A 12,618-nucleotide genomic window follows, 5' to 3' on the forward strand; every position below is an offset into this window, starting at 1 on the left:
ATTCTCAGCAGATTCCATTAAAATACAATGTCTTGGGGTCAAATAAAGCCACAACTTTGATTGATTACAAATGCAGAGGTTTGGCATAGGCATTGGGTTTAACCAGACCCCCAGCCTGCCTGCTGGAAGTATTTCTGGTAGGATCAACACAGAAACACATACATCAAATAGGACATACACATACATCAAATAGTGACATACATCAAATAGGAACATCCTCACGGGATCACCGTGGAGGGGTTTCTGAACAGAAGCAACTCCTTCCGGATCCCTTTAATGGGATACCCTTTCCTTCAGAGGGGCAGGCAGATGCTACAACCTCCCCTCTGACTAAGACTAAGGCTTACTCAATGCCTAAACTACCAAAAGTTTAGATTATTGCTATGAGGTAGGCAAAATCACCAGGCGAGAGCCAATTAGCCTGGTGCAAAAATTCCTACCTGGTCCCAAATATGGCGTCCAACCATCTCCATAGCAAGGTCAAGCGCATAACAAGCCTAATGCAAGGGAGGAAGGGAAATCCTACTTTGGAATGTCCTACCCCCAAGCCTGCCTGCAAGAGGTGTCCCTCACTGGATCCAGTCGGGGGAGGCAGCACTGGCCTGCAACGCTACTGCACCAACTATTGGTAAGAGGACTCCTGGCACCTTTTCCTATTATACAGGATAGAAAAGCATTGCTATGTCTATGAAAACTGAGAAAAGAGCTCTTTCTAAATACTAGTAAAAATAATTTTAAAGAGCTAGAGAATACCCAACAGGCTGTGTAGACTTGGCACTTCTCTGGTAGTCTTTTAATTCCTGCCAGGCAACATCCCTTTTTGGAACAGAGTGGAGGAAAATAGCACAGTAGGAAACTGAATGCAGGCAGTGTGTTTTTAATGGCAATGTCAGCCATTTATCATAATTCACTTATCGCTGGTACTGGATGTTATGTTTAACGCAACCAATTTAAACACAAGCTAATCTAGTTTGGTTTCTTATCTACAATTTCCTCTAACATTGGCAATAATGACAAAGTATGCTACAACTTCTGCTCTTTTTTCCATTAATGCAACACTACCATGACCTATGGGTTTTTTTTAATCTCTCTCTCTCTCTCTCTCTCTCTCTCTCTCTCTCTCTCTCTCTCTCTCTCTCTCTTGTATATGGTTTCCTTTTTTCCTTGATTCAGCACTGAATTAACATCAAGTCCTAAACAATAAATTGTGAAACCCAGACCCTTTGCTGTCGAGCTAATTGTTATTAATGAGGTAGCAATCTAAAAGGAAACTGAACAGAAGATGAGCCAGAGGCAAATGCAAAATGATTATAGCAACTCTCCTTGACTGCCTAGTTTCCTACAGGAAAAGTAGTTGAGTACAATTCCCGCAGAGCTTTGCATGGCAGATAACTCCTGAATACAGTTAGAATACTTGTCAAGGTTGATAAATTGGTTTAGTATTGCTTCACCTTTGCAATGGGAAACGAGGCTCACAATAGACCTCTTGACAAGAAATAACTTTTCCGACTGTACATTTGTCAAAGTGGAAGCAACTCCTAATAATGTTTTGCTTGGCAGTTTTGTGACTGTGGAGATATTAAGCCGTGGCAGTATGTCCTGCACAAGGCTGTTAATAAAAGCTGTTACTTCTTCCTGGAAGTATTTCTGAAAATTGTCCAGCTGTTGGTTCTGTCAATACTTTCTGATCGGAATCTTGCATTCTGCATTGTAAATCTGTCCTTTGGAATATTTCTTATAAAGCTCACAGCTTGAGAAGACAAGCCTCAGTGGTGCAGGCCAGATTCACCCTTTTTTTGACGTAAGGTAAATCTCTTGCTGATTGTAGTACTCCTAAGCCAATATGGATTCATAGCCGCTTAAATAAAGCCAATGGTTGCCAACTTCGTTGGGCCCAGGGGTACATTCAGATTTCTGAAAACAGCCACTGCAAGATACGACCTAACACAAAATGGTTGCCACAAGGAGTGGCTTGGTTTAGTTTTAGAATGATCCCTGCTGTGGTACAGGCAAGATGATGGTGTTGGTGTGTCTGTTCTGTGTCTGCACTGTGCTCCCCCACCCATAAACTTGAGAACAATTCCTTCTGCAGAATAGGCCACAGATACATAAGGATAAAGATCTTTGCACAGTACTCCTCCCACCCATCCTATCAGCCTGAAAAGAGCCCCAACTGTGAGAGAGGCAGCAGAAACATTATGTCTCTGCCTCTACACTGTGCTCCACCCACCCACCCCACCTCAATCAACTTGAGAACAATTCTGACTGGAGCAGAAAGATGGTGGTGGGGATGGTGATGATAAGAAGTATGTCTGTCTCTGCGCTGTGCTCCCCCACCATCAAGTTGGGAACAATTCTTGCTGTGGAGAAGGAAGCAAGAACAAGAAAGGCTGGCATCTTACTCCCTGCGCTTTAAAACAAAGTCCCTTGAGGGTCAAACAGCTGTCCTCCCCACAAAAATAAATCTTCAAAAAAGTAACAGCACTCGCTCCTTGCCGCAGTCTTTTCCACACATACAAATTGTGAAGCTGAAGCTTAGCCTTCCCTCATCCTATGCACCTGGAGCGGAAGTGGTGGGCTCTTCCAACTCAAAAAAATTGCTGCGTGCAGGAAGGTGGTTCTGGTTTAATACATTTTAATCTGGTTGCATTGGCCATCTCAGAGGCCACCCAGGAAGGCCTTTGTGGGTGCAGGGTTGGCAACCTCTGTGTTAAGCTATTAATGCCACACATCAGTTCAGTTATTTGTGAAAATGACAGGTAATTAGGCTTGTAAGAATTGGTACAAGCATTGAACATGAACTATAGATGGGAAAGCTTTGGTGTCTCATTGTGTTCTATTTTATTGATGCTCTAGGGATTAAAACAATAAACAAGAGAGAGAGTAAAAATAGATTGGGAGGATGAGTGCAGAGCCGTCATTCATCATTCAGTTTTTTATGCAATCTTTGTTCATAATTCTGGTATTTGATAAACATTCCTGAGAAAATTTAATTATTCAGATGTTACAGATATGGCACAGAAGTGAGTTCCCTGTGTACAGCCAAATCTCTAATGCAGCTCACAAAAATGTTCACATGATTGATCGTGTCAGGGGTCATAATTTGATCATGATGAAGAAAAATCTAAATTCCCAGCTTGTTCACATCTTTAGGATCCTGCCTGGCGGGTGGAACAGGAAATGATCTGAAGTTGGGAAATGGCAGAGGCAGGGAAAGGGTCAAGTACCTCTTTCACTATCACTAGCAATTTCTCCATTAGACCACATGTTTTGTATGTAAAAGATCCCAGTTCAACCCCTGGGATTTCTAGGTAAGGCTGGAAAAGCAGGTAAACTGTTGAGCTAGATGGGCCAATTTTCTGACTCCCTGTTAGGCAGCTTTCCACTGGAAAGAAGGGCTATGGGACTAGAGTGGTTTATATAAAACCTGTTGGAATCATCAGAGGTATTGAGTTTATAAGGATCCATTTCATGAAGTTAACTCTAGATCGATTCTGTAGGTGTTCTGTGTTACACCTTTTAGAAATATTCTTTTCTGCATGGATAGGTACTCTGCTAAAATGACGTAACAACAGTTGCGGTTAAATCCATCCTAGGTTTTGTATCTTTTCGAAATTCCCAATGTATTTGGCACAAATAAAACTTTTCCATCATAACTGCTGCTACTTTGTTTTTTAAATAAATTAGTACAGTTCTGAAATATTATCTACTTATTTTTAAGAAATAAGCACTTTAAGGTCACCTCATTTTAACTACTGATGGAATGGGGTTTTGTTATGGTTTTAATTCCGAAGCAAGGGTCCGTGTATGCCAGAACAACAACCTTCTGTTAATTCCCCCTAAAAAGCCAGAATGACTGGACACATAAATCATGCAAAAGTCTGTGAGATCCAAGGCAGGCACTCCCTCCATCATCCATGAAAGAGTGGTGTGCTGAAAAATTCCCCCATGTTTTTTTCAACCATTCTTGTTCGAATAATGAGAAAATAAATTGCATTAAAAATTACCAAAGGGGAGAAACCCCCCCCCCCAAAAAGCCAGTAGCCCCTTTCATAAAGAGCAAAACTTCTTTATGAAATTGGGAGACAGATTTTAGCACAGTACTTCCATGAAGTGCCTATGTTGCCCTCATAACAAATAGCATTCTTGCATGAATAAAGAGTTAACAATGTACAAATTTACTCTGACAATGAATCCCACTCAAAAAAACAGAGAGGCATGAATCCTGGAACTGCAGAGAAAAGTGCAGTTATAACATTATAGCAATGTTCTGAAAGGGCACCCAAACATGTTTTCCTTGTGAGATTTACTGGTGAATATTTTGGCGGTCACCAGAAGCTCGGCTTTGCCCTCGCCGGTCCTGGAAGGATCCTTTTAAAAAGTCCCATATGCTCAGAGAATTTGCGCCTGTTCATTGGGGGAGATAGGAAGCCCAGAGCACTTATTTTTTAGATGTCCCTTTTATGATGAGGCACGTAGTGAGACCATTGATCCCCTGCTGGTGAGACTCGCCGACCTCCCGGAAAAGCAATTCGATCTCCTCCTGTTAGGTAAAGATCAAAAGACAACCCGGATGGTCGCCAAATTCTGTGTACAGATCTGTAGGCACAGATCATCCCCCGATCCAAACTAGTTCGTCAAGAAAACCCCCAAACTCGGTCCCTCAGGAGATTCTGGGTCGTGTCTCTGCGGTAGCTTATCTCAAAGTTTTTAGTGTCTATACGCTTATCGCATTTATACATTTTAAATTTACTGTTGTTCAATGTTTTAAATGTTTGTGCTCCTTTTGGGATTGTACCCCCAAGTGTGTTTTATATGCTGGTCTCCAACCATAATAAATTATCTATCTGTCTGATGGTAACTGAAGCAATACACAGTTTGCGGAAGTCCTGTTTGGAACGTATTCATCTTCATTATTTGTTGGGGTTTTTTTTTAATGCTACACAATCGGCAAGGGGTCCAATGACTGCCAACAAACAGGCTGCCAACATGTATGGCTGAGCATCTGTGCGCTTGTCCTGGCTGCTGTTTTTGTAAAGAGTTGCCAGGATTCCGATGGAGCAGCAACAGCTCTTTGTGTAGGGAAAGCTAGCTCTGATGGGCTTTGTCACGGCTGGGTGCCAGTTTCAAATCAGCCAATAATTGGAAAAAATCCCGTAAATCCCCCGTATTTCAGTGCCTGCCAGGGAGGCTCCTTCTGCGCATGTCTGGACATGCAGAACCGATTTCGGGTGCTCTGCCCATGTCTGGGTAACGGAAATCGGGCAGAGCGGCACCGGAAGTCGCTTCTGAGCATGTCTGGGCACCAGAAATAAGGCAGCGCCGGCACCGGAAGTTGCTTCTACGCATGTCTGGAAGTGACTTCCGGTGCCGGCACTGCTGATCCCCGATTTTTCTAACCGGGATTTGGAAGGTATGCCCCATCCGTAGGGCTGGAAACCCTTTATCAGACAGAACATGGAGACTGGCTTTTGTATTCCTGACGCTTCCCTCAGTGTAGTAATTCATAGGTGAGGGGGAGCAGCATTAGTAGATATAACAGATGGGTCTTGTTCTTGACTTTCCCCCTTCTATTAGCCTATTTTGCAAAAGTCACTTTGTTTTTCCAGAGACTCAGTATACATACCTGATCCTATACCGTTCAGATGGGCTCTGGATTCTTCCTCTGTGCTCAGCATGTGAGCATAATTTTGCCAAAAAGCTGCCTTCTGCCTGAAGCCCATATCATCCTGCCAATGTCTTAAATTTCTACTACTTAAGTCTTGCTTAGATGCTGAATATAGGGTTTTGTTAAGGGTCGAAAGCAGTGTGGGTGTGCCTTGCCCAGTAGCAGATATCTGTTTCTTCCTGCCTTACAAGAGTAATGTAATAAACTCTCTATCCTTCCCCCTTATGTTCAATATGGGCATATGGAGCTCCTTTATTACCTCATTTCCCTTTTGTTATACTGCTGCAGAAATGTGCACTATATAAAAGGAGTCCTTAAAACTTAATTAATATGTATGGTTCCATTTTTTAAAAATGCTCCTTAAGCTACAATTTTAGTGCATCTCAGATGCTTTAGTTGAAATAAAGTCACCCCATCCTACTTCATGGAATAATTCATTCATATACTTTCGGCTTCAGATTTCACATGCGCATCTCCTGTTTATTGTGAGGTTATTTATTTCAAAACAAAATGTTTTGAGTGGATCTGTGCTTTCTTTGGTAACTAGTGAATATGGCACTGATGTCAGCTGAGGAAGTCAGTGTCAAGGACAGGAAAGGCCAGAATTTGAATGGCTCTGTTGCTTCAAAATAGGAAACAGCTTGAGTTCTTTTAAGGTGGAGAGAATTTGCATTAGTTAGCAGTGACACTTTGTGGTCGCCAGTATAGGCTAAGGACCTATTGCCCCATTGATGGTCACATGAAACTTTTATAAGCAGGAGTGAGCGAATCTGCATGCAGATGGGTGGTCATAAATGTTTAATGTTCATTGTGGAAACGCTCACTGATTCTTATATTTTTTTCTGATACAGCGATTACCAACAATATTTCCATTGTTCATTTGGTTTCTATTTCACATACCTATCAAACCAGTATTTGCACACTGGAATACTTTTATGTCAAGAGTGGCCTTTGTCATCCTAAACACCTATTTGGATGAAAATCAATGAATTTACATTTGATGCTTTAAATTATATGCACACACATACTGCTATAAAAAGTTTCACTTTTTGAGATAACCTGATTTTAAAATGAAATTGTACGAAAAACTATCATTGTGGCTTTTGAGGCAATTTTTATACTGCTTAATAAATAAAGTATGAATATATAAAAACGATAAAGTCTATATTGAAAGTGTCTTAAGATGGAATAATTCCTGTCTAACATCAGCTTCGATGTCAAAGAGTGAACTATGGGACCCACGCTTATTACCGTGGGCTCCATACTGGGCCCAGAACCTAGCAAATCATCACAGGAATTAAGATTCTTGTAGTTCACCCAAGATCATCCACTAACTCCACATAAATGAACTTGCAGTCCTGCTCATGTCTTCCAACTACCTGAGCTCTTCCATGTGTTGAGAACTCCATGTGTTGAGAACTGTTTTCTCTCTCTCCATATTTCTGACTCTCGCCAACCAAAAGCATGGCCAAGTTACTTTCCATCTTGTAGAGAAATGCTATTTTGTCCAGTACTTCCTACTATGCTTTGGTTATGAAATCTTTTTTGACATTTGTTACTATCCCATGCCTATTTATTCGGAAATAAATTTCAGTTTGTTTACTTGGAACTTCTTTCTAAATAAGTGCATATAATTACAGGCTTTGCCTTCAAGCAAGAAACCGTGCCTCATTTGAATGTGCACTACCTCTTCCATACTCCATCTTAAAACTTACCTAATGCAGAAATGAGTTTTTATTTATATATATATTTATTTAAGCAGGGGTTAGAGGGCCATCTGACATGGATGCTTTAGCTGAGATTCCTGCATTAAACTTTCTGATTTAGCAGCATGAGAATTCTCCTCACTATCTTATTTGCCTGTTTAAGACTGCATCCTGTTCTTAATAATATATGATTGATGGAAAACTGTGACAGACAGCAGAGCCAGACCAGAGTCACCCTGAAATTCCACCAGAGTGCTGGAGCCTCTCCCTGATGGGCTATGGAGTCAGCTAGACACAGAGGGGACAGGAACAGCACTTTTGGGGGGGGGAAATAAAAGGAGCAGTTTCTGAGTTGGAGAGAGTTAGATAGGGCTGGATTTAAGATGAGAGATGGGGCTGGATTTGAGAAGAGGGATAGGATAGGATTTGATTTGAGATGTTAGACAGGTTTACAGTTGGGAGATAGGGAGAAATGGTTCTGACTCTGGTCTGGCTCTGCCGTCCATTGCAAAAAAAACCCCACAAAACATTTAGGGAACAAAGCCCAGTCATTATCGAGCTGGCTGGCTACCTACACAGCCGTAGCGTGGAATTGTTGCCTGAATGCAGAGAGAAAGTGAATGGGTTCCAGAGTATAGAGAAATAAGACAGTTTGCCTTTTATTTGCCAGATGGTTGTGATCTACACCTAATATAATCACAGGGAATCACAATGTGCACTTTGGCATCCTGCACAATGTCTGTGGCATGATGTCCTTGCAAACATCCCAATGCAGCTGGCATTGAGCTGAATGACTCTCAAAAGTTTTTATCTCACTCACAATTAACAAAGTGACAAGCTTCCAGTGGGACTACGGAGAATATTTGCAGAAACAAAAAGATAAAGAGTTACAAGACATATTAACATCACAAGAAGTGTGTACTAAAATACTTGGGGTGCTTTTCAAATATCAAATATATAGGCATAGGAGCCACAATCAGCTGCCGAACCAGTCCAAGCATTTGGATTGGACTCTCCCTTCCTCTTAGGGTGCTGATGCCACTTTCTCTATAGACTCCCACTCCCCTTCATTCTGCCTCTCTCCCACTGAATCTAATTTTTCATTCCCTCCATGCTCCATAACATCCCACACTGTAAAACCTACCCTGGGGTTTGTGGGACTTGAAAATATTGTAGCAAGGGGTAGATATCAATGAGCTGTTTTGGACTGGGAGTATTTAAGGAAGCTCTGGCATTCATTATGTTTAATCTGTTTATGTTTATTATAATAATGGCTATCATTATAATGAGTGCTGTTTGAGAAATATTAGCATTAGCTGCCGTAACTATGTGTGCACTATACCAGCCTCTGGCACAGTGACATTTGATTCCCTTCTGTTCATTTCTTGGGACACATTACGATGGTGCTGTAGAATTTGCTAGGAGTGTTGTGTTACAGAACATCTTGTCTCTGAATTCATACCCATAATTCTTCGATAATAGCAATTTTTTTTCTTCTGTCTCCCTTGTTCCTACCCCTTCTTCCCCCCCAGCTACCCATTTCCTATGATGTTTAGTAGCTGCAGCAAGAAAGACCTGGAAAGCAGCTTGGAGAAAGGAGTAGGGATGTGCCTATTCAACCTGCCTGAAGTTAAGGAATCTTTCGGTGGTCCAAAGTGTGGGAATGGCTATGTAGAAGAAGGAGAGGAGTGTGACTGTGGGGAACCTGAGGTAGGACTGTCTGTCATGACTGTTTTGAAGGGAGACTCGAAATTTCAATTTAGAATATCAAGTCATATCAGTCCTTAGGCGCCACTATTCTTGGTATTCCTTGAATGCTTGTCTAAATACAAAAGCCATGCAGTGTTTTCGAAAAGTCTGCAGGCTGGTATTCTGGTACTCTTCCTCAACCAAGAAGAGCCTGCTATATGTTGTGCCCAGCATGCCCAGTGAAAAGGCTTGGAAAGGGAGAGACCTTATGCAAACATCCCTTCTTCCTTTTCCATGGCTGCCGGAAAAAAGGAAAGTCACTGCGCCTCTGACTTCATTCTGCCAGGGAAGACACCTACCCTTCCTTCATTTAGATGTCGGCATTAAAAGTTGATACTGTATTTCTCCTCCAGATTATCATAACTAAATATACCAGAGAATTATGGATTTGTCGTCTCCTGCAAGCATAGAGTTATATGCATAATAGACTGAAAGACATTGAAATAGCAAGAAATTGCATAGCTTTCCCATACAGTTTATTGAATTGATCAAGCCATAAGGATTTCATGACAGCTCACTCATTCTGCTGGGTAGCAAAGCATAAGAAGTAGGTTTATCTGCTTGTTTAAAGTCAATAGAGTATCTGTAGCTTTCACATTCATTCTAGCCCAGTTATCTTTCACGTTTTCACTCCTCAGTGTTACTGATACCTTTTAAAGTAAAAACCGCTTAATATTGCCATGAAGCAGTTTGAACTGTGGCATCTTCCTTTGTTTTGTTAAATTCCTTGGAAAATGGTGGCTCAGTTGTGATTGGTTTTAGTCCCAGTCTTCCACTGGTGGTACCAGCATATCCAGTACATTAGTGAATTTTGCAATAGCTATGTAATTTAAATTGGATCAGCACATCAACACCACTTTAATCTTTGAGTGCATCATGTTGTTCTGTGTGTAACTCTACATGAAGCTGGCGTACAAAGCTGTTTTTATTAGCCAGTGCAGAGGTTGAGGACTTTTCTTCTATGAGGGGTTGTGACCCATGGGGAAAAGTCAGGAGCTAAAAACAATGTTGGACAGAGTCAGAGCCCAAAGGTGAAGAGAACCTGAATACATTTAATCTGTCACCTGCAACAGAATTCTGCAATGCAAATTTTATGCGAGGAAGATTTTACATGACCCTGGTACTCAAAACCTTGACTGGAGTACAGGCTAGGTTCTTTTCTAACTCAAGTATTTTGGGGTGTGATTTATTTATTTTTAAAAGGCAAATTTTCCAAAATACTTACAAAGTAATGTCCCCTCTGCATGTGCCCCAATAAATATATTGGGCATGTTGTTGATATACATACAAGGTTAGGCAAGGCTTGTGAAGGCTGGCCTACTCAGAAAGAAGTCCCATAGAGTTCAATAGGGTTTTCTCTCAGGTTCTGTGTATAGGATCAGTGCCTAAATGCACAAACCTACTTTAGGCATAAGTCCTACCCAGTTAATGGGGTTTTTACTTCCTAGTAAATGGGATTAGCATTGCCACCACTCAATCTCCAGTGGTGATTTTTGTGGGGGTGGGCAGGCCTGGGTCCTTAACAAGGGCCAGTTTCACCAACCCCTACCCCAAATCTATTGAAATGAAATAATATTCAAACACTCTAGCTAACACTTTTTTGGGGGGTCTGGGTAATCTGTAAGCTACCCATATTTAAGAAAGATTAACCCTGATTCACCTTATTGATTCCAGGGTATGAGAGAAAGAAACCAGTTGACTGTTGGTGAACTTTAAGTGTTAAAATCACTTTTCTACAAGAACAATGAGAGCTTTTGCATTCATATCTTCCTTGTAAGCTCCTTAGAAAGATTCTGCAGTTGCTTCTGAAGGTCTTTTTTGACAGGTTGCATTATACATTTTAGTTTGAGGTATGCTCATTGAATAGGATCTTTTGAGGGTGAGATAAGCTAATTTTCCTGCATCTACTTAAATGAGAGATGAGGCAAATTCTACCAACACCACCAGAATCTAACCAGAACCACAGTTTGCAACGGAAGTAGAAGCACTTTCTGACTGGATCAAAGATATATCTTTCCAGTGCAAAGCAGGGCAAGTGTTCCTTACCTACCCCTCCATCTCACATACAGATTTTCTTTTCGCATCTCCCTCATGTACTTGCTTTCACCTGGCCTTGAAATTAAAGGACGCCTGCTTCTGGGGAGAAAAGCGATGACAAACCTAGAGAGCACCTTAAAAAGCAGAGACATCACCTTGCTGACAAAGGTCTGTATAGTTAAAGATATGGTTTTCCCAGTAGTGATGTATGGAAGTGAGAGCTGGACCATAAAGAAGACTGATTGCCGAAGAATTGATGCTTTTGAATGATGGTGCTGGAGGAGAGTCCCATAGACTGCAAGAAGATCAAACCTATCCATTCTGAAGGAAATCAGCCCTGAGTGCTCACTGGAAGGACAGATTGTGAAGCTGAGGCGCCAATACTTTGGCCACCTCATGAGAAGAGAAGACTCCCTGGAAAAGACCCTGATGTTGGGAAACATGGAGGGCACTAGGAGAAGGGGACGACAGAGGATGAGATGGATGGACAGTGTTCTCAAAGCTACGAGAACTGACCAAACTGCGGGAGGCAGTGGAAGACAGGAGTGCCTGGCATGCTATGGTCCATGGGGTCACGAAGAGTCGGACACGACTAAACAACAAAATACCCTCTACCTTGAGCCAGCCAAGGGACTGTGGCAGATTTATTTATGTAGTACGTTTCTATCCCACTGTTCCCCATGACAGAACACAAGAAAGGACACATGTGATTCCTAGTTAGTCTCCCATCCAGGCACAAACCTGCTCCACTTCAGCAAGGTTCTTTACTTTGTGCCTTCAGGTTATGTTCTGGGATATCGATTCCCATCAGCCTGACAGTTGAGATGCAGGCATGGTGGTGGCGGTGGAGGTTTTAAATGGGTCTTTTTAATATTTCTTGTAAAACCCTTGGAGATTTTATTACAGTCCAGAAGTATATATATTTCGTTAAATTAAATAAAAATAAAATACTTCAGAGTTTCGGTGGAGCAGAATAGGTTTTGTTCTACTTTCTGCCAAATCTCACTAGATTGAAATTTGAATTTAATGTGAATCGATTACCATTCTCTGTGACCTTGAAATGTAAGTTTTCCATTTATCTTTTATCAAGGCTAAACTGACCCATTCTATTTGACCAAGGACTACAAATAAGGACTTAGTAAGACAAAATCCAAGGAAATGAAATTATGCCCCCCAAGGGTTACATATAGAAAGGGAAAAAAGCTACAAGCAAACCTCGTTTTGTTACGTTTCACTTTATTGCACTTTGCAGATATTGCTGCTTATGAGAATGTGGGTGCAGCTGCAGGGGAAGGAAACCCGTCACTCTCACCCCACTTTTGGCCACGGGAGTGAAGATGGCCAGGGCTGGTGCCGGGTTTCCCCACTCCCATGCCTGCAACCAGGGGGGCTTGGCTTAATAGAACACACTATAGTGTAAACATATAGTGTATATATAGTGTAAATATATAGTGTAAA

At 41.6% G+C, this 12,618-nt stretch overlaps 1 protein-coding gene across 3 annotated transcripts in view; it reads left to right on the plus strand.

The window, feature by feature from the left end:
* Window positions 1-12,618, plus strand: part of ADAM12 (ADAM metallopeptidase domain 12) — a 185,470-nt gene that overhangs the window by 127,039 nt on the left and 45,813 nt on the right. For all 3 annotated transcript variants that reach the window (XM_035137598.2, XM_035137595.3, XM_035137597.3), the window contains exon 12: window positions 8,907-9,084. In XM_035137598.2, coding sequence (XP_034993489.1) covers window positions 8,907-9,084 — 178 coding nt within the window. The remainder of the gene's footprint in view (window positions 1-8,906; window positions 9,085-12,618) is intronic.

Source organism: Zootoca vivipara, chromosome 5 (assembly GCF_965207765.1).
Source record: "Zootoca vivipara chromosome 5, rZooViv2.hap1.1, whole genome shotgun sequence".
NCBI classification, from domain to species: domain Eukaryota; kingdom Metazoa; phylum Chordata; class Lepidosauria; order Squamata; family Lacertidae; genus Zootoca; species Zootoca vivipara.